Genomic DNA, 22,244 nt, shown 5'->3' on the forward strand with positions numbered 1-22,244 from the left:
TGACGGGAGAAAAATGCAGACAGCTCAGGAGCACCGCAGATTAAGGTCTAGAGGAAGGATTCGGTGTCCCCGGGATTTCACACACACACTTACTGCTTCCATGGACTTGGTCCAGTTGCTCCACAGAACTCAAAGAAAACAGCTTGTAACCGGCTTTGGTTCCAATTGCTAGGGATCTGTGGAAGATAATACCACGTGGGAATGAGGTTCAGAGAGCTGAAACTCATCGAAGGAACGTCAAACCTCCCAGGGACGGTGCTTTCCCAGCTGGGAAACGGGAAAGACGGAATACATAAGAATACTCATCCTGCACTACTCCCAACACGATCAGGGGTCTTCTGGTTGTCTGAGAGGTACTTTGCCAAGAGGTCAATTTTTTATTTATTTTTGCTTAAAAAATAAACACACAGTCATAGTAGGCACAGTCATTAGTAGGTACAATTTAGTGGATGCTTCCTTTCATCATTTTCCATGAAAACACCGCAGATGCTTTTTACCAGTAGCTCTCATCCTTAGATGTACATTAAATTCACTTGGGAAGTTTTTAAAAAATACTGATGATTGTCTATCGTGGCGCCTCCAACACTGAGCTTTTTATTTAATTGGATTCTTTTCTTTTTTTCTTTTCTTCTCTCTTTTCCTTCCTTCCTTCCTTCCTTCCTTCCTTCCTTCCCTCCCTCCTTCCTCCCTCCCTTCTCTTTGTCTCTCTTTTTCTTTTTTTAGTTCAAGTACTCTAATGTGCAGCCAGGGTTGAAAACTCTGTTGTATACCACGTTCCACAAAGCTAGTATCACAACCAACCAACAAAACAAAAACTAAACACATCTGGAACGGTATGGGCTAAATAAATCTTGTTTTCTTAATTTTTCACTTTCGACCAATAGATACAGAAAGACCGTTTCCTTGGCCAGTTTCTTTGGCCACAGGATGAAAGCAAATGAGTCCATTTTGTTCGCAGCTGGGACACCCCCCCCCCCCCCCCATCCAGATCCCTCCCGATTTGCCCTCAACACCTCAGCGATGAGCAAAATCTCACACAGGACACACTTAGAAAAAGCGCTCCGACCTGGCGCACCTCCACCCTGGGAAAATGGGATGTCAGAGCCGAAAGAGACCTTAAAATAGTCCTAAGTGGACTAAAAATTAGCCCGGCTTCCCCATTTGAAGCAGGTCTTTGAAAAGGTGAGATCCGTTCTGCACAGGGAAGCATATACTAATATAAGCAGTTGACTGGGGCGAGCCTGATGGCCGAGGCTCTTGTTTCATCAGCCTAAAAATAAAAAAGAGGAGGTCATGTGGTTTTCCCTGGAATTGTTTTTTTTCTACCCAAACGTTTGTTGTTCCCCGGGACACAGGGAGAGGAGGCTGCGGTCAACTTTCAATCAGTGAGGTAGTTGCTTGGGTCCCGCAGTCCTCCACCTGCTGGGGGGCTGACCTGAGGGGCGGGACAGGTGCTGGAGCAGCGTCAGTGATGACCAAGGGCACCTGGAGAGGCGAGAGGCGCGCCCCCGGCATCTTACAAGTTCACAACACGGCCACGCGCAGCCAAGAGAGTGAAACTGGGCTACTGTCTTATACCGCATACAAGTATGAACTCAAAATGGATTAAAGACTTGAACAGAAAACCCGAAGCCATAAAACTCCTAGAAGAAAACAGGCAGCAAGCTCCTTGACAGGGGTCTTAGCAATGTTTTTTGGCTCTGACTCCAGAGGCAAGGGAAACAAAAGCAAAAACAAACAGGTAGAACTACGTCAAACTAGGGGCGCCTGGGTGGCGCAGTGGGTTAAGCGTCCGACTTCAGCTAGGTCATGATCTCGCGGTCCGTGAGTTCGAGCCCCGCGTCGGGCTCTGGGCTGATGGCTCAGAGCCTGGAGCCTGTTTCCGATTCTGTGTCTCCCTCTCTCTCTGCGCCTCCCCCGTTCATGGTCTGTCTCTCTCTGTCCCAAAAATAAATAAACGTTGAAAAAAAAATTAAAAAAAAAAAAAAGAACTACGTCAAACTAAAAAGCTTCTGCACAGCAAAGGAAACCATCAACAAAATGAAAAAACCCACCGAATGCGAGAAAATATTTGCAAATTGTATGTCCCTTAAAGGGTTAATATCCAAAATATATACTGTATATGGTATAATATAAAATAAGAAAATACATATTATCTTTGAGTGTATATATGTAAAACAAATATATAGAAGTATATGTAATAAATATGTAAAATATAGATACAATAAATATATATAAACTAAATGTATATAAATATACATAAAATAAATACATATAAATATATTTTATGTAAGTAAAATATAAAACAAATATATAAATATATAAAATAAATATGTAAATATATATTAAGTGCATATAAAATATTTTAAATATATTTTTATAAATATATTTTTATTTATAAAAATATATAAATATATAGTACAGTAGATAATACTGCATTAACTTTGTAGGTATAAAGAAAATATATAATTCATGTAACTCAATAACAAAAAAACAACCTGGTTAAAAATGGAAAAGAATCTGAATTGACAGTTTTCTAAAGCAGCCGTGCAGATAACCAACAGATTCATCAAAAGACATTCGGCATCACCGATCATCAGGGAGATGCAAATCCAATTCACAATGAGATACCACCTTACACCTGTAAGAATGGCTGTTATTAAAAAGATAAGAGGGGCGCCTGGGTGGTGCAGTCGGTTAAGCGTCCGACTTCAGCCAGGTCACGATCTTGCGGTTCGTGGGTTCGAGCCCCGCGTGGGGCTCTGGGCTGATGGCTCAGAGCCTGGAGCCTGTTTCCGATTCTGTGTCTCCCTCTCTCTCTGCCCCTCCCCCGTTCATGCTCTGTCTCTCTCTGTCCCAAAAATACATAAATAAAATAAATAAATAAATAAAATAAATAAACAAATAAATAAATAAATAGATAGATAAGAAATAGCAAGTGTCGGCGAGGATGTGTTGGAAAGGTGATCTTCGTGCACTATGGGTATGAATGCAAACTGGGGCAGCCACGCCAGAAAGCAGCATGAAGATTCCTCAAAAAATACTTGTGGGTATCTTTCAGAAGAAAAACTGAAAACACTAATTCGAAAAGATGTATGCGCCCGTATGTTCATTGCCGCGTTATTTACAACAGCCAAGATATGGAAACGACCCAAGTGCCCAGCAGTGGATGAACGGATAAAGAAGACACGGCATGCGTGCACACATGCACATGGGCGTGTGCACACGCACACACACTCCACTTCTCAGCCATAAAAAAAGAACAAAATCTTGCCATTCGCGACAACATGGATGAGAGCACTGTGCTAAGTGAAACGAGTCAGACAGAGAAAGACAAATATCACATGATTTCACTTATACGTGGAGTCTAAGAAAGACAAAACAAAACAAAACCCAGACTCATAGTTACAGAGAATAGACTGGTGGTTGCCAGATGACAGGGTTTTTTTTTGGGGGGGGGGGGGATATGAAATTGGTGAAGGAGATCAGGAAATACAAACGTCCAGTTATAAAGTAAATACATCATGGGGACGAACGTGGAGCACAGGAAAAACAATAAGTAATATTGCATTAACTGTGTAGGTTGACAGATGGGTTAGTAGGCTTATCGTGGAGATCATTTCCCAATGTATACAAATGTTGAATTACAATAGGTTGTACACTTGAAACAAATATAATGCTGCATGTGTCAATGGCACCTGCACTTTAAAAACCTCCTTTTTATTCTATGATTCAAAAAACTTTTTTGATATGCCCTGTAGTGATTACTGTCCTTAAACTTTCTTCACATGGACTTTTTCACATAAATATAGACAAGTTTAGCGGCAACTGAGGTTTCTAAAGCTTGTAAGTAAGGGAAAAATGTAATGAGAGTCTTGTGATATTAACCGAAAGATTTGGTAATTTAAAATAATTTTCAGGGATGCCTGGCTGGCTCAGTCGGTAGAGCGTGTGACCCTTGATCTTGGGATCGTGACTGCTAGCCCCACGTTGGGTGTAGAGATTGCTTAAAAATAAAGTCTTTAAAAAATAAAAATAAAAAAAAATTCACACAGAAGGCCTGCTCCCTGAAGAATTTTATACGTGAAAAAATAGCAGTGTGGTTACTATTGTGTTTTAAATGTTGAGCAATGGCCACAAAGGAGGCTGAATCAAGGAATCCAGACTAAAATCCTATTTTTATCCATAAGGGCTTCCTGCAGAAAAAAATAAATAAATTCTCATCACCTCTCACAGGAATAGAGCTTGGGACAAATATGTGCCGCCAGTCAAATGAAACAATGTACCCACAGTGCCTAGCACAGTGCCGCGCATGAAGTATGATCAAAGAAGACTCGTAAAGGTTAGTTGCACTACTGGATTCCAAACTCAGCCTGCACTTACAAAGAAAGACACACTGACACTCCTAAATGCATACGTAAGGGGCTTGACTTATTTTAAAATCCAATGTCATATCCTCTGTGGCTCAAAGCAACTGACTCTGACAAAAACTTTTATTTATAGGTGAGACAGAGCTGTCCAGCAAAGCCTTCATCCAAGAAAACAGAACTGACCATAGAGACGAAGGAAATTAACTTTCCAAGCACCCAACAGCTCTGAAAATAATATTCTTACCCAAGTGCCATAGAAAGCTGGGACTCACCCAGAGTAAAAACTAACCCCACTTAAAAAAAAAAATCTGATACACAATGTTTATAAAGCAGAATTTCGAACATTTACTGTGAACTAGCAAACTGACTCCTTTCCTTGTCCTGTGTTCGGTTGGGAAGGAAAACACTCTGGCATTTCAACAGCCATCCTCTCTTGCAAAATGCATCTTACAAAATGTCAGAATTTTATCTACACCATCATTTCTGTAAACTGCGGGTCTCAACCCATGAGGAGATCTTAAAAACAGCTCATGAGTCACAAACAGCTTTAAAAGAAGGTATCACACTATATAGAAAGAGTAAACACTATTTAATGAATCACCTTTGGGAGACAGTCTATGTATGTGGGTATCAGGGGATGTTGTAACATGCATTTCTTATTGTGGACTGTGGTCAAAAAAGGCTTAAAAGTCACTCATCTAACCAAGCCGTCCAGCTACCCAATTACCCGATTACACATACTTTTTTTTTTTTTCCCAAACAAAGGCATATTGTTTGGCATAGGGTGTTTTTAAACAGAAACACAAAGGGAATGGAAGCCAGAGTTACTTATGGTACAGGATGGCCTTAATTACACCAGTGAATGTTCAATATTAGCACAGCCCAGTCACAGGCAGCCAAAGCACAAGCCTGAAGCCGATTCCAAACAAGGAACACGACAGAAACTGGTACAGCAGGAAGTGGGAACCTGGAAAAGTAGTCATCCCTGCTTGATGCTCGGGGTGCACATTCCCAAGAGATTATTCCATATGGTCCCCAGGACTGGCGTCTAACAATTCCACGCAAAGAGGTAAGGAAGCAGGCGTTCACTTGTAAAGGACTGAATCTTTGAGAGGTCTGAAATACGGTTCAGCCTCTAACTCTCTGGCCAAAGTCCAAATGTGCACATCGAAGTGAAACATTACAAGTGCACTCAAAAAGCAACAGGGTGGAGCTCGCGCTTCTCAGAGAAGGCAGCCGGGGCCCGGGAAAGGGCTCGGGGACTCGGAGAAGAGGATTCTGCCTCGCCCAGGGGGCTGTGTGAACACAGTGAGAGGGGGTGGAAAGGCGAGATGCCCCGAGCTGGGCTGGGACGAGGGCTGGCCTGGCCGCACGGATAGGCTGCCTCTTTGTCCCAGGCCCTGCCCAGATGCCACGTTGAGATGCTCAAGGACAAATGGGAAAGTTTTTCCTGTACTCTCATCTTCCTGGGCCCCAACAACCTCGCCTAGGGTCAACTTGCAACTTCCCCCTCCTCGCCCATCTCCTTTGTTTTGGCCTCTGCCCCTCCTCCCGAGACCCCCACTCGGGCACTAGCCTCTGCCCCCACTGGATCCGTAGCCTTCTTCAGCCCCACTGCGCCCGCGAACTCCCTCCCTTCGTGCTCGGCCGGCCGCTCCTGGCCCTCAGCCCACAGCGGGGGTGGGGGCGCTCGAACACCCGCAGGGGGAGAGGGAGCCCACCCAGACCGTGCGGGCCGGGAGCCGCCCCTGCCGCGCTGCCGCGGCCCTCTGGAGGCGCAGGCCCGCGCCACTCCCGTTACAAGTGGCCGACAGGACAAGACCCCTGCTCGCGACTTCTGCCCCCCAGCTCCCCGCAGGGCAGGTGCCGCGGCTTACGTGCAGTCCTGGTTGAAAGAGAAGCAGCTGAGCACCGCCTCGACCCCGCCCGGGGGGCCATCCGCGGCCTCGGCCTCCATCGGGGGCTCGGCCCGGGGAAGCCGCAGCTCCGAGCCGGCGACAGCCACCTCAGCAGCCCGCTGGCGCCGGCTCCGCGGGCCGGGTCGCGGCCCCTCCTCCGCTCCTGGCCCCGCCTTGCCCTTCTTCGCTCCGCCCCGTCCCCGCTTCGCTCCGCCCCCACGCCCGGCCCAGATCCTCCGGCGCGTCCGAGCCAAACCCGGCAGCCGAGGGGGTGGGGTCCCCACCCTCGGCCGCCATTGGCTATGAGTCTACGCCGCCGCGCCCCCTTGGCCAATTGACGACAGCTGTGGGCTGGACCGCCCTGGTAGCGACCCGCCCCCAGCTCAGCGACGCGGCTCTCCATTGGGCGAAGGAGGGTGACGCAAAGGCTGCAGGCCACGTGGTAGTGTTTTCATTGCCAGAGGCTGCGAAGCGGAAGTCCGGAAGAACCAGTGCAACTGAGGCCCGACCTGGTGGCAACCTTCTGGCATCTGCGGTGGAGCTGCGGCTGAGGGGGCGGGCGGACGCGCTCCGTCCCACCCCACCCAGACCCCTGTCGCATGTAGCTCTCCGTCTATTAAACTTACAGAGGTTAGTAGCGTGAGACGCCAAAGCCCCACCCTTTTACAGAGTCTTCAAACTGCTTTGAGAAAAGCCAGACAGATCGCATGTTACCTTCACGGTTGCCCTGCTGTTGAGAACTCTTTCTACATGCCCAGCGCTGTGCTAACCGTGTATGTTATCTCTTAGAATTCCTATGAAACAAGAATATATACTTTCTGCCCAGTTTTAATAAGGAGCAACTGAACAATTAAGTAATCTGTCTGAAGTAACAGAATAAACGGTAGAATGTGGATTTGTCTCAACTCAAGCTTCGTGCACCAAGAAATTCTCCTAGGGAATTTGGCAAAACCTATCTGATCTATAATGGGGGGGGGGGGGGGGAAGGAAGAAAATGTCTATAAGGTGGCGTGTTTGATGAAAGGGATGAGGTCTTGAAGATGGCACAATTCAAAACTCACATATTTGAGATAAATCCTGACAAGTCTCTCTTCCCAAGCTAAATTCAAGTTGCCGTGTAGAATACCCAACACACTTTATAAATCAGTAGCTCTGCTGGCTTTGGATTTATATAATTCCTGATGGATTTTTAATTCGTGCTTTTCAAGTTGAGATGGCATTTTAATTGTTATACCACAGTATTTCAAATTGGCATTATTAAAATTTATTTTGTGACAAAGCTATATATACGTGTGTGTATGTGCGTGCGCGCGCGCGCACACACACACACACACACACACACACACACACACTTTGGGAGCTTGGACCTATAATGGATGAGTGAAGCGCATTATTTCATTTAAGCTTTTCTAGTTGCATATCCAGTTTGGGTTTTCCAAAATGCAAATGTAACAGTTTGTTCAGTTCACGCTATTATTCTTTCTCTCAACTGATGTTAAAATAGTTTAGCTCATAGATCCGCGGATGCTCTTCAGTCGGTTGTGAGGTGTTGTAGAAACTATCGTAAGCGAAAAGAGCTTCTGTTTGGATGCTTTAACTGCATCATCTTTGTAACCTCTAAGATCAAAAGTGCTTCTCACCACCCCCAGCTCAGGCATTTAGAAAACCAGGAATCTGGTAGGCTAGGTGCTCCGTTGTTTGGAAAATTCAATAAAGGACAGAATAAATTCGGTTTGTAAAGTGCAAGTTGTTATTCTCAACAGTTCGGACTTTATAGGCTAGAGTTGGGAGCTGGTGTTAGTGTTTGAGTAGGAGCGTTTCATGATAAAAGCCGTGTTTTAGGCAGATAAACTTGGCCAGGGTGTGCAGAACAGATTAGAAGGGGAAAAAGCCTCGGCCAATGTGAAATTCTAGGAGTAAAGGGATATGAGATGCGAACTATTGCATGGCAGCAAGGCTGGAAAGTTGAAGACAAACCCAAGCGAAATTTTTTTTTCTGTTGAAATATATTTGACATATAACATTGTGTAAACTGAAGGTGTATAGCATGTTGATTTGACATTCATGTATTGTAATATGATTGCCATTGTGGCTATAATTAGCACCACTAACATGTCACATGAAGAGCTATTTTGAGGCAGTGTTGTCCCATAGAAAGGTAACAAACCAAAGAAAGAAAGAAAGAAAGAAAGAAAGAAAGGTAATGTCAACCACAGATGTGAACCCCATATGTAATTTAACATTTTCTAGAAGCCACATTTGAAAAGATAAAAAGAGCTAAGTAAATTAATTTTAATAATATCTTTAACACAATATGTCAAAAATCTCATTTTAATGGGTCGCCCATGTGAAACTATTAATCAGCTAGTTTATTTATTGTTTTAACTAATTAATTTTAATCAGCTAGTTTAAAGTACTATTTTTTTAGTGTAGGTATTTAAAATCCAATGTATCTTTTTCACTTAGAGCATATCTCCATTTAACCTAGCCACCTTTTAAGCGCTCATGCGGCTGGTAGCTATCTTATTGCCCAGTAAAGTTTGGGGAGAATAAACCACAGATAGTAGCTGATGGGGGAGGGGTGGTATAGCAGAGAAGAAGAGGGAAACGTCCACGCTGATTCCGTAGTTAGGATCGCCGTTGGGAAAGTGGAAGCTCGTGGTGCTGCTTTCAGAAACCAGATATTTGGGCGGGTATTTAGGGAGTGAGGTGAACTGAATGCTCATTGGAATTCCAGTTCAAGCCTAGAGATGTACCTCAGGGAGGAAACTGATCATCTTTCCAGCCCCACCCTTCCTGAATGATCCCCCTTGTATGTTTCCCACTGAGTTAATGGTCCACCATCCACCACTACCCATGTGGAAATAACATTCCAGGGCTGCCTCATCCGGTTTTATTTTTTCCCAAGACGATACAGAAATCTGTATTTTTATATAAATAAATTTAACATAACTATTTATTTTATATAAACCTATATTTTATGTAAAAATTTAAAAGGTTGATGACCAATTCTTATTTTTAAAAAACACTGTGAAGGCCAAATTAAATATACGAGCTGGCTGGATGTGGTTTGTGGAGGTCCAGTGTGTGACCTCTGTGTGAGGCATAATTCCCAGAAATTTACTGGCATAAACATCTAAAGAAAAGGCTGCAAATAGATTTGAAGGTGTTGGATTCCTTTAATATCAGGCTGATTTTTCTTTTTCTGAGTCCTAGTTCTAGGTTCCGTGGGAGAGGAAACTCCTGATTTATTTATTTTTTTTAAGTTTATTTATTTTGTGGGGGAGAGAGAGCGTGCACGTGCGCACGTGAGCCGGAGAGGGGCAGAGAGAAGGCGGGGACAGAGAGAGAGGGAGAGAGAATCCTAAGCAGGCTGGGCACACTGTCGGCACAGAGCTGGGCTCGGGGCTCGATCTCACAAACCGTGAGATCATGACCAGAGCAGAAAAAGAGTCGGACGCTTAACCGACTGAGCCACCCCGGCGCCCTGAGGACACTCCTGATTTAAACCCTGGGTTTATGGCATCCTAATCCTTCCACATTCTTGGAACGGAAATTTCAACACTACATAACAGGAGCCGAGGCTATCTGGAGGAAGAGGGGAATATGACACTTTACCGCAGGAAAAACAAGATTTCAGCTTTTTGCCTTTCTTCCAATTGAAATTTCCTAAATGTCTATCTTTTCTCAAACAAAATGTCCATTACTTCTGGGGAAACAGTAAGTCAGCAAAATCCGGAAGAATAAAGCTGAGCTTGGGAATCAAGTGTTCTTGGTAATATACAAAATTGCAGGCCACAATTCAGCTAATGGGGAGACTTCCTATTTGTTCAGCAATCAGGTTGTAATTTTAAAATGCTGATTAGGGAATGCATAGGGCATGAACAGGGGAAGTTGGAAATGGGACATCCTGTCTGATGCAACCCTCATGTCACCCAATATGGTTGCCCATAACACCCAACTGGCTATAATTAGAGTGAGTACGAGGTGAGCAAATACCACTCCTGTCCACTTCTTCTTTTCATAAAATCCATTCTGTTTTTATAAGATCAAACCACAGGGAATAGCTCCTTTTCCTTTTCTGATGCGTCTCAGCACTCAGAACGTGAGCTGAGAAAGAGTAGAACCGGAAGAGACAAGTGTATGGTGGTACTTTGAGAACAGAATAAAGGAGGGAGATTCTGGGGACAGTGTAGAATAGGTGAGACTTGGGGGGTAGGGAGAGGGAAGGGTGATGTGTCGCAAGCTCAGGGAGTCAGTCCTGCCGATCTGGGGTAGAAGGTAAGGGGTTGAAACGTAGGGTAATCTCTGGGAAAGCAGGTGATCCCGTCAGATTGGCAAACAGGAAGTGTCCGGCCAGAGGTGTGGCTAAACAGCAGGCACAGTTGGGCTTTTTTGTTACTAATCATTGGCACAATCTGCGTGGTAAAGCACGGCTGCCATGAATGAACAGTTCCCATTATGTGCCTTTGCTCCCCAAATGGAACCATTATTTCTGGTTTTATCAATTAAAAAGCCAACAGCCGTTCCAATAGTCCTCGACTTCCATATTTCCTCTCAAGAGCAAGAAACAAGGGTACTTCATTAAAGAGTGAACTGCAGTGTCTTTGACCGCATTCTCTTTCGCAGCTCTCTTATTTCTGCTTCCAGAATAATCTTCTTAAAACACTGAGGCAAAATTACAAGTTGTCCATAAATACTTGCTGATCGGCTGACGTTCACGAAGACAGTAGCTTTCTGTGTGCGCATTTGCAGACATAACTTGAGCTAACCATCTATTAGTCAAGACGATGCAGAGAGGAGGTTCATCATGGAGTTTTTGTTCACTGGGACATCTTTTAAAAAAAATTTTTTTAACGTTTTATTTATTTTTGAGACAGAGAGAGACAGAGCATGAACGGGGGAGGGGCAGAGAGAGAGGGAGACACAGAATCGGAAGCAGGCTCCAGGCTCTGAGCCATCAGTCCAGAGCCCGACGCGGGGCTCAAACTCACGGACCGCGAGATGGTGACCTGAGCTGAAGCCGGACGCTTAACCGACTGGGCCACCCAGGCGCCCCTCACTGGGACATCTTAAGACCAGCCAGGATTGCAGAGAAGTGTTAATCAGGTCAACCGACTGCCTTGGCTTAAGTTTTAGAGTATAAATATAGGTGATATCTGGAAATGGAAAGCAAAGCTTTATAGAAAGCTTGGCTTGAAAGCTCATACCTCTTCTCATTTAAGGTTTATTACCTGTCCTGTCCCAGGGATTTTTATCCCCATGGCACAACCGCGTAAACCAAGGTTGAGAGATGTTGGATAAGTTGCTCAAGGTCCTAGGGCTGTTTGCGATGGAGATATATTTGCCCTCGGTCCCTTCCACTGTATTTCCAGGTCACCCCGTGTTCCATGCTTCCTCTCAGACTGCTCAAAGCTGGGAACAGAACTGGCAGTGTGACCTGAACTCCATTCTCTAAGGAGACAGAGAGGCAAGGGTGGAGGGAAAGAGACAGGCTTATGCCAAGAGGGCCACGGGCCAAGTGTAAGGGGCAGGGCACCTTTTCAAGGGGGGCAAAGCTTTGCTTATGCTTGCCATGGGTACTACTGGAAGTATCTAAGAACCTCTTTTGCTCCGAGGTAAAGGGTTAGTTAACCTGCGCTCATGGGCGAGGGTGGCTAGTTCGTAAGTGGTGCCGTGGGACTCTGGGTTTCCTCCTGGCTAGAGAGAGAGTGTGAAGAATGGTAACCATTCCTTGGAATTCTTCACTTCTAGGGAAAAGGTGATTTCAAAGGCCATCGGCTAAGAATCCCACTATTCTTGGTGAACAGTGCCATCTAGCGACCTGCTGTATTTAGTTCCAGCCCGGTAGGGCAACCTTGTAGGAAAGACTGGCTTCAGGAGACACGGAGAGCTAATCACCAAACCGTGGAAGAGGAGTTCCAGGCTCTCCTGTGTTCTTCCAGAACTTCTTTCCTGTCTATACATGGAAGATACAGACACCTCGCTCACCACTCTCTTGCAGAAGAAGTTTAGAAGGGGGTTGCCCATGCATTCATTTGACACATTTTTATTCAGTGCCTGTTATGTGCCCGCCATGGTTGCGGGTCCTGGGGATGCGCCATGGGGAAAATTAAAGAAAAATCCCTGCTTGTATGGGCACAGAGACCAGAGACAAGAAAAAACAGAATGGAGAGTATCTCAGATGGCCATGAGTGCCAAGGAGAAAAATAAAGCCGTTGGAAGGGATGTGGGAGGTGTTGGGGAGAGGAGGGCTTGATAAAGAGTAGGAAGGGAAGGTGTCGCTGGAAGGTTCCATTTGAACAAAGACCTGAAGGAGAGAAGGGAACATGAGGGGGAAAAGCATTCCTGGCAGGAGGAACATGGAGGAGGCAAGGGTGGATGGAGGAGAGAGAAGAGGGGCAGATACGTAGGAAAAGAGGTCGGAATGGTCATGCTTGGGCATGTGGAGGAGGGATGAGGAGCCACTGGATATTTGGACTTGTATTTGAACAGAATCACTCAGGCAGCTGTGCTGAAAACAAATTAAAGGTGTCTTGGGAGGGGCGCCTGGGCGGCTCAATCGCTTGAGCGTCCGAGTTCAGCTCAGATCATGATCTCAGAGTTTGTGAGTTCGAGCCCTGTGTCGGGTTCTGTGCTGACAGCGTGGAGCCCGTTTCAGATCCTCTGTCCCCGCCCCTCTCTCTGCACCTTCCCTGTTCACTCTCTTTCTCTCAAAAATAAACAAAACATTTTAGGGGCGCCTGGGTGGCGCAGTCGGTTAAGCGTCCGACTTCAGCCAGGTCACGATCTTGCGGTCCGTGAGTTCGAGCCCCGTGTTGGGCTCTGGGCTGATGGCTCAGAGCCTGGAGCCTGTTTCTAATTCTGTGTCTCCCTCTCTCTCTGCCCCTCCCCTGTTCATGCTCTGTCTCTCTCTGTCCCAAAAATAAATAAACGTTGAAAAAAAAATTAAAAAAAAAATAAACAAAACATTTTAAAAAAAGGTGCCCTGGGAGATTCAGAGTTCCCTTTAGCACATTTAAAAACTCCACAAACCCCAGTTTATTGTTTATTTCACGTTGTTTAACGAGGACTTTCCAGGCTTACACAGATCTCTTTCTTCCCGCAATACCCACTACCTTCTTGCGGGACCCGAGAAACGAAAGTCAGCGCTGATAAGCAGACTGTGATGTTCCCGACAGTCATAAATGACGCGAGCCCAAAGCCAACAGAAAGCAGTGATTTTCCCAAGGCCACACCACAACTGCAAAGGAGCTACCGTTGAGTGACTAATTCTTTCTTATCAGTACCTTCCGCAGATTCGCTCCATTCCTCCGTTATGAAACCACGCCACTTCACGGCCACTGGCAGTCCGGGCCCGATTCCTGTATCCCCTGCCCTTCCCACCTTAGAGTCACTCAGCACAAACCCAGAACCCCACATGAAAACCCCCTTCCTACAGCCACCGTGGTTCATTTGGTGTACGTTTTCCCTTGCTGCACCAAGTGAAGAAAATGAACATCGACTGGCTGAACCTGGTGGTCTTGACCTACAGCTTTATCTATCTGCCCCTAGGATTTTGTAGATCAAAGTTTAAGAAGAGCTGGACAAAATAACGACTTCCTACCATCATATTCTTTGAGTCTAAGGCAGAGATACCGTGCCCCGCTAAAACGTCTTGCGTACCAAGTGGAACACAATGTCTGGTCCGTGAAAGTGGTGAGAGACTATATTGCCAAATATTTTTTGAAAATATGCTGGATGCTTCATAGAAATGAGGTTCTACGGTATGTGATCTTTGGCGTCTGGCTTCTTTTACTTAGCATAACGCTTCCAAGGCTCATCCAGGGTGTAGCCTGTATCAGTATTTCATTTCTTTTTACGGCTGAATAATATTCCGTTATATGTATATACCACAACTAATTTATCCATTTGTCAGCGGGTGGACATTTGAGTTGTGTCCACCTCTTGGCTCTTGTGAACAGTGCTACTATGAACACGTGCGTGTGCGCGATTATTTGAGGACCTGTTTTCGATCGTCTTTCCATTGTACCTGTGTTCAGTATATCTTGGAATGGAATTCCGGATTATATATATATTTTTAAGTTTACTTATTATTGAGAGAGAGAGCACGCGCACGCAGGAGAGGGCAGAGAGAGGGGGAGAGAGAGAGAATCCCAAGCAGGCTCTGCACCGTCAACACAGAGCCCGATGCAGGGCTCGAACCCACGAAGCGTGAGATCACGACCTGAGCTGAAGTCAGACACTGAACCGACTGAGCCACCCAGGTGCCCTGTATATATTTATATATATATATATATATATATATATATATATATATATATATATAGCTCGCAATGAACCAAGGCCGTGCTGTATTTTCAAGGCTCCCACACCCATTCCGGGTCACGCTCTGGCAGGTGGGCAACAAAGCTTTGTATCGTATGGAAACTTGTTCAGCTTCAACCCATACAGCTGAAATGTGAGTCCAGGGCGGGGCCAAGTCAGGGGAACAATCTGAGGCAGACCCTGGGCTGCCCTTTCTGGCTTGTTCTTTCCATTCTTTCTTTTTTTTATTTTTTTTTTAATGTTTTTATTTATTTTTGAGACAGAGAGAGACAGAGCGTGAGCAGGGGAGGGGCAGAGAGAGGGGGAGACACCGAATCCGAAGCAGGCTCCAGGCTCTGAGCTGTCAGCCCAGAGCCCAACACGGGGCTCGAACTCACGGAGTGTGAGGTCATGACCTGAGCTGAAGTCAGACGCTTAACCGATTGAGCCACCCAGGTGCCCCTGTTCTTTCCATTCTTATCGTTTATTCTCCTAGCTAAGACCCCTTGATGCTGGGACATGGTCTTCAGGTACCCCAGGACATGATTACACCCCAGCTTCCGTTCAGCTGGGGCATCTCCATTCTGCAGGTTTCTTGTTAGGGTGAGAACAGTGCTAATCACGTAACTAAAGACACAAAGGACAAGGTCCTTTGGGAACCGGAGCCCTTTGCTTCTTTAAACTGGGAAGATCCTGTGGGTGTTTCAGGGGCAGCTGATATCTGGGCATAGGGTACATTATAAGGGATCGAGAGAGAGAGAGAGAGAGAGAGAGAGAGAGAGAGAGAGATCCAGGATCATTGGTGGCGAGGTAATAGTTGAGGCCATGAGAGGAGGTAAGATGTAACGAAAAATGTGTCAGTTGGCGAAGAGCTGGACTGAATGTCCTGGTATTCCTTTAATTTTAGGAACACTACCGGAAAGGAGGCTGGTGCTTGTGCTGAGCCGCCTTCAGCAGCTCCACGTCCCACATTGCTGATGAGTGAGAGCCTCTGTTATAAATGGAAACGTGAACTGGCAAGTGCTCCCCGGCTAACGCGGAACCCACCAGCTTATTTTGCCACCTATTATGTACGTGATCTGCGATTTTGCTTATTGGTTGCAAATATGCACGAGGAATGGGAAGCTGGCGTGTTTTCCAAAAACGAGACGGAGCGTTTTCGCTGCTGCGTGTCTCAACCGGGTATGACTTTGACTTTTCATCATTTCTCTGAGGTCAGAAACAGCCTTTGGTGGGTTTCTAATTTTTTTTTTTTTTATATATAGAAGTTTGGCTCCCGAGACTGTTTCAGAGCCTTTAGGAAAGATACCAAGTGGACGAGACATGTCCGAAAATGTTTAAAGTGGCGATTTCCTAGGCCCTCTTTCTCCACTTTCTCCGTAGGCATCTGTTCCCATATGTGGAGGTTTAAGTCAGCCTCTATCTACAGATGACCCTTGTCTGACCTCACTCTCTGGAATGCTCTGCCTGCCTCTGTCTTTCATGCCAGAGCACATCAACACTACCTTCTGTTGGCATTCCTGATAGGATCTCTTTCTCCTGAGCTCTTGAAAGAATCCTGCTTCAGCAACTCTAGAGAATGGTGGGAGAGTTGGTCTTTAAAAACAGATTTATCCCATACCAAGGTCAGGAATCACTTATTTTGCACCACTGTGTGCATTGACTCTTCTTTTCTCCCAATCCATGAATATAGTATAGATTCTTAGGTCCCCTTGACCCAGGAATGCAGTTTCCCACGCCTACATAGGCCAAGTCCTTCTGTTCTCAGAGATTCTAATTACATTAGCCTGTGTATTTTCTTTAAAACGGTTATCACAACCTAAAATTACCTTGTTTATTTGCTTACATATTCACTGTCTATCTCCTCTATCTGGAAAGTAAACTCTGAGAGCAGGGTCTTTTTTTTTTTTTTTTTTTAAAGAAAAGTCTTTTTTAAATTATTTCTTTATTTTTAGAGAGAGAGAGAGAGCACGCACATGAGCAAGGGAGAGAGGGAGAATCTAAAGCAGGCTCCACACTCAGTGTGGAGACCAACTCTCAGGTCTCCATCCCATGACCCCGGGATCATGACCTGAGCCAAAATCAAGAGTCAGACGCTCAACCGACTGAGCCACTCAGGCGCTGTGAGAGCAGGGCCTTATGTGTCTTCTCCCAGCATCCAGAGCAATGCTTGTCCACATAATAGGTGCTCATGGAATATTTGCCGACTGACTTACAGAATCAGTCATTAAAACATCATACGAAAATTAGCTTTCCATTCACTCCTTCTAAGTGTCATTTTCTTGTCTCTCTTGAACAATGATATTGTCCAAATGGAGCTAGTATTGTGACCAAATACCAATCAACTATGTTAGTGGCTTTTGAGATTTGGGACCCCCTTTACACCCTTAAAAGTTGTTGAAGACCCAGAGAGCTAGTGTTCATGTGAGTCATATCTGTCATTATTTAGTGTGATAGAAATGAAAACTGAGAAGAGTTCAAAATATTCATTTACTAATTCATTAAAAATAATAAACCCATTATATGTTAACATTCATACCATATTTTTTTTGTTTCTCAAATAAACAAAATGACAGGGACATGAGAGGCATTGTTTTCCTTAAGAAAAAATTTTTTAATGTTTATTTTATTTTTGAGAGAGAGACAGAGCATGAGTTGGGGAGGGGCAGAGAGAGAGGGACACCCAGAATCCGAAGCAGTCTCCAGCCTCCGGGCTGTCAGCACAGAGCCCAACGTAGGACTTGAACTCACAAACCTTGAGATCATGACTGAGCTGAAGTTGGACACCTAACCGACTGAGCCACCCAGGCGCCCCAAGTATTGTTTCACACTAAAAAAAAATCTTTTTAATGTCTGGCTCAGTAGAAGACAACTGGATTCTCACATCTGCGTCCTCATTCAATCGGTGATGATATCACACATCACGTGGACTTGTAAGAGAATAGGAGTGAAAAAGGCAAACAGTATCTTAGTGTTCTTTTAAAAATAGTTTTGACTTTGCAGATGCCCCAAGAGATTCTTGGGTGGCCCCAGAGGTCTTCGAAGCACCCTTTGAGAATGAATGGCTGACATTAACAGAGAGGAATACTTTTCTTTCCCTTTGAACCACATCACCTTTAAACACTGTATTCGCCCTGTTATCTCCCTTTGCTTAGCTTACTATTAAAATGTTTATATTCCGGGACATCTGGGTGGCTCAGTCGGTTGAGTGCCCAACTTCGGCTCAGGTCATGATCTGACGGTTGGTGAGTTCGAGCCCCGCGTCAGGATCTGTGCTGACAGCTCGGAGCCTGGACCTGCTTCGGATTCTGTGTCTCCCTCTCTCTCTGCCCCTCCCCCCCCCACACTCTCTCTCTCTTTCAAAACAATAAACATTAAAAACAATTTTTAAAAATAAAACGTTTATATTTCCCAAAACTATATCATCGCCGCAGCGGCCAAGATGCATAGTGGGTGATGAGTGACGGAAAAGCAAACCAAAAGTTAATACTTTGTTACACTCAAGACACATCCACACGCAAACAAGAACAACAATAATAAAAACATATACCTTTACTGAGCACAGACTCTGTGCTCCCTATTTTCCAAAGATTATCTCTATTTTTTATAATAACATTTGCAGGAAGGAATTATTAACCTCATTTCAAAGATAAAGAAATGGAAGCTCAGAAAACTTAAACAATCTGTCCAAGGTCACCAAGCTAATAAGTGACAGAGAAGAGATGGGACATATTCAAGCCTCTTTTACCATCAAATGTAGATGAACACAGTAGGGCGGCAAAAACCCAGCAACAGTGAGGAGTTCACGGTGAAAATTCACCTTGCAGGTTTGTACAAAAGAATCAAGGAATCAAACAACGCAGTTTTTAAAAAAATTTTTTTTAAGGTTTATTTTTTTTTTGAGAGAGAGAGAGAGAGCGCGCGCACAAGTGGGGGAGGGGCAGAGAGACACAGAAACAGAATCTGAAACAGGTTCCAGGTTCCAAGCTGACAGCACAGAGCCTGACGTGGGGCTCGAACCCATGAACAGTGAGATCGTGACCTGAGCCGAAGTTGGACGCTTAACTGACTGAGGCACCCGGGTGCCCCTGCGGTTTTTTTCTTTCAGTGATGTACAGCTGAAGAAGTTAATGCACCTTTTTGTGATTTGAAAGGAGTACATTTACAGCAAAAGATTGGAGAGCAATGAAATATGCCTCAACAGAGGACGGGTTACATCAATTGTGGTACATTATAGACGGAATACTATGAAGTCATTAAACAGAGTGAGGCAGCCCTTTCGTACTGAAACCAAGTGTAAGATACATTGTTACGTGAAAACATAAGGGAAGCGCCGGTCTATTTCTGTTTTTAAAATGCGTGCAGTCTTGTGCACGTGTAGCTGGTTTCTTCCATGAACCTGATGGAGGGATGGACAGGAGATAGTTTATTTTTCTGTAATCAAACCCCCTTCAGATGTGGCATGGGTAGATCCCCTGACTTTTCAAGTCCTTCCGGAGAGTAGATGTCCCTCTCATAGCCAGTTCAAAACCGTCAAGCTTCTCTTTTCCTCTTCCCTGCCTTCTCCTTCCCGCCTCGCCCCTGTTTTCTCCCGAGTCGGGGGCCAGGAGAGGGGATTAGTGAGAGAAGGGTGAAGTCTTCATCGGTGACATCCCAGGACTTCTTTCTTGCCTAACACTTTCCCATTAGGGCAGCTTAAAAAAAATTTTTTTTTTAATGTTTATTCATTGTTTTCTTGAGAGAGAGACAGAGCGTGAGCAGGGGAGGGGCAGAGAGAGAGAGAGAGAAGGAGACACAGATTCTGAAGCAGGCCCCAGGCTCTGAGCTGTCAGCACAGAGCCCACCGCGGGGCTTGAACTCACAAACTGCGAGATCATGACCTGAGCCGAAGTCGGACGCTTAACCGACTGAGCCACCCAGGCGCCCTTATTTTTTAAATAATTTTTTAATGTTTATTTTTGAGAGAGAGAGAGCGAATGTTTATTTTTGAGAGAGAGAGAGCGTGCACGCAGAAGGGACAGAGAGAGAGAGAGAGACAGGCAGACAGAGGATCCAAATTGGGCTCTGAGCTGTCAGCACAGAGCCCGACGCAGGGCTCGAACTCACAGACAGCGAGATCATGACCCGAGCTGAAGTCGGACGCTCAACTGACTGAGCCACCCAGGCACCCTGTTATATTCATTTTATAGTATACATAGTTAGGTATGGTTTAGCATTCTTCAATTCAGCTGAAAAAATGTAAAGCCTGGAAAATTTCTAGATTTAGAGCATTGGGTCAGATGAACACTGCTTTTTTTCCCCTCAGCTATGTTTTTGGAAAGGTAGGGAGTCCGCTGTCATTTGGTGCTGTTTTTAAAATGATGAGGTGTGCTTCCTCAGGATTGAAGAGGTTACTTCCTGCGTTGGACATCCGTGCATGTACAGGAGGAGGTGAGGGCTGGGTGACTTGGACAGCGGGGTCCCAGGGGCCTGCTTGATCCCTGGCTGCCTGATGTCACGCATAGTGAGAAGGCTGACGGCCAGCGGGCGGGCAGGGCTGTCTCCGGTCGCATGATGAATGTTCAGCCGAGCAGGATGTCAGGTGGTTCAGCAGAATGTTCAACCTCCTGCAGCCCCCCATCCAGCCTGTCAGCCAGCTTATCAAATAAGAACCAAAGGACACCAACCTTCAACCTAATTCCTAAACTAGATGCATTTCTTTTTTTTTAATGTTCCTTTATTTTTGAGAGAGGGAGAGAGAGAGAGAGAGAGAGAGAGAGAGAGGCAGAGAGAGAGGGAGAACAGAGAATCTAAAGCAGGCTGTCTGCGAAAAGCCTGACATGGGACTTGAACCCATGAATCATGAGATCATGACCTGAGCTGAAGTCAGGTATTTAAGTGATGAACCACCCAGGTGCCCCAGACTAAATATTTTCTAGTTTCCACTATGGTGTTGTATATTTATATTTATATTTGTATTTGTATTTATATTTAAGGAATATTTCAAAATTTCTAAACATGTCAAGCTGTTGTTACTATCCTTCAAGTTGATTTCAAGTTTTGCAGAGAACATGGTGATGTGATGTGGAATTTTTGGGTCACTTGATTTTGTTGACGCCCTACCTTTGCAGCCTAATGCGTGTGTGTGTGTGTGTGTGTGTGTGTGTGTGTGTGCGCACGCGTGTGTGTGTCTCTTGGTCAATTCTGGCAAATGTTCTATAGTGTTTAAAAATAATGTCAGTGTAATAATTGTTGGGCGCAGAGCTCTCTCTCCAATATCGATTAAATCAAACTTTTCAGTGACATTGTTTTAAATCTTGGATCTTCTTGATAATGGTTTGGGCCAATTTTGGATTATTTTTGTCATTTGATTTTGTACTTTTTATTTGCCATGTTTGCCTACCCGTCTGTTTCTCTCATTGATTAATATTCATGATTGCCTACTTCACCCCCTTTTAACCTATTTTGATTTGGAAGTTATATCTCTTAACTATGCTTTTAGACATTATAGTATGTTTTTTGTAAAGCTTATTTTTTATGTATTTAAAATGTTTTTAATGTTTATTTATTTTTGAGAAAGAGACAGAGTGCAAGTGGGGGAGGGGCAGAGAAAGAGAGGGAGACCCAGAATCCGAAGCAGGCTCTGAGCTTTCAGCACAACGCGGGGCTCGAACCCACAGACCGTGAGATCACGACCTGAGCCGAAGTCCGACGCTTAACTGACTGAGCCACCCCGGCGCCCCTAAGCTTATTTTTAAAATTTTAATCCAGATGAAACAATCAAAGGCTACAAAATAACTTATAATGGGAAGGGACAGACCCATACCTCACATCTCCTCATCCTAAGCTCACACACCGTGTGTATTTACTTCCAGTGTCTTTTCTTCTGGGTGCTCCTGAATTCTGGATTCTTCAGTATATCTAAGTAACATGCCCTGTGTTGTTTATTCATTGGCAAATTTTAGACATTGCTTTTACTTGTCTTGGGTGAGAGTGGAATCTTAAATCCCCTCTTCCTCCATAATATAGGAATATTAAAATCCTCCCTAGTCAGCTTTGTATGTGACACCAGTGGTCATACCATAAGCCTTTATTTCTTTTCCCGTCATGCATAAAATCTCACAGACCATCAGGGGATATTAGATACCCTTCTATTCACCACTTCCTGCTCATTTAATTCTCTTCCTTTGTCTGCTGCATCTTTACTTTGGTGTTTTCTGACGTTGCTTCAACGATCATGTAAATTTTGTTCTCATCAGGACCGAGACTTGGGGTGCCTGGGTGGCTTAGCTGCTTAGCATCCGGCTCTTGACTTTGGCTCAGGTCATGATCTCACGGTTCGTGGGTGTAAGCCCCGAGTCAGGCTCTTGTGCCGACAGCCGTGGAGTCTGCTTGGGCTTCTCTCCTTCCCCTCTCTCTGCCCCTCCCCTGCTCTCTCTCTCTCTCAAAAATAAATAAACTTAAAAAAATAAAAAGAACCAAGACCTACTGTACGTCTACATTTCCTATTATTATTCAATTATGATCTTTATGTCATCTCATGGAGAACCATCCAATAACTTAGGGAAACAGAGAAGCTTGTCTTTGAATACTGGATAAAACTGAAAATCTCCTCTGAGACCCTGAGATTTCTAGCCTGTACTGCAAGTGGGTTTGGACCTCAAATGTACATTAGCTGGGTTGTCTGGGA

General features: G+C 44.9%; 1 protein-coding gene and 1 long non-coding RNA gene across 3 annotated transcripts in view; one reads left to right on the top strand and one right to left on the bottom strand.

The window, feature by feature from the left end:
• The window catches only part of WIPI1 (WD repeat domain, phosphoinositide interacting 1), a 30,868-nt gene extending 24,447 nt beyond the window's left edge, over nt 1–6,421 (bottom strand). The window contains exons 1-2 of the mRNA XM_047832122.1: nt 6,248–6,421; nt 94–176 (exon numbers count right to left, since the gene is read on the bottom strand). Coding sequence (XP_047688078.1) covers nt 94–176; nt 6,248–6,327 — 163 coding nt within the window. The 5' untranslated portion in view covers nt 6,328–6,421. The remainder of the gene's footprint in view (nt 1–93; nt 177–6,247) is intronic.
• Nucleotides 6,422–6,742: 321 nt separating this feature from the next.
• On the top strand, nt 6,743–16,570 carry LOC125151194 (uncharacterized). 2 transcript variants are annotated; one of them, XR_007146685.1, is made up of 3 exons: nt 6,743–6,898; nt 13,823–14,034; nt 15,483–16,570. It is a non-coding gene; the product is annotated as an uncharacterized LOC125151194 (long non-coding RNA). The 2 variants fall into 2 exon arrangements; XR_007146684.1 differs by having other exon boundaries at nt 13,823–13,966.
• Nucleotides 16,571–22,244: the final 5,674 nt, after the last annotated feature.

This window comes from Prionailurus viverrinus, chromosome E1, assembly GCF_022837055.1.
Source record: "Prionailurus viverrinus isolate Anna chromosome E1, UM_Priviv_1.0, whole genome shotgun sequence".
NCBI classification, from domain to species: Eukaryota; Metazoa; Chordata; class Mammalia; order Carnivora; family Felidae; genus Prionailurus; species Prionailurus viverrinus.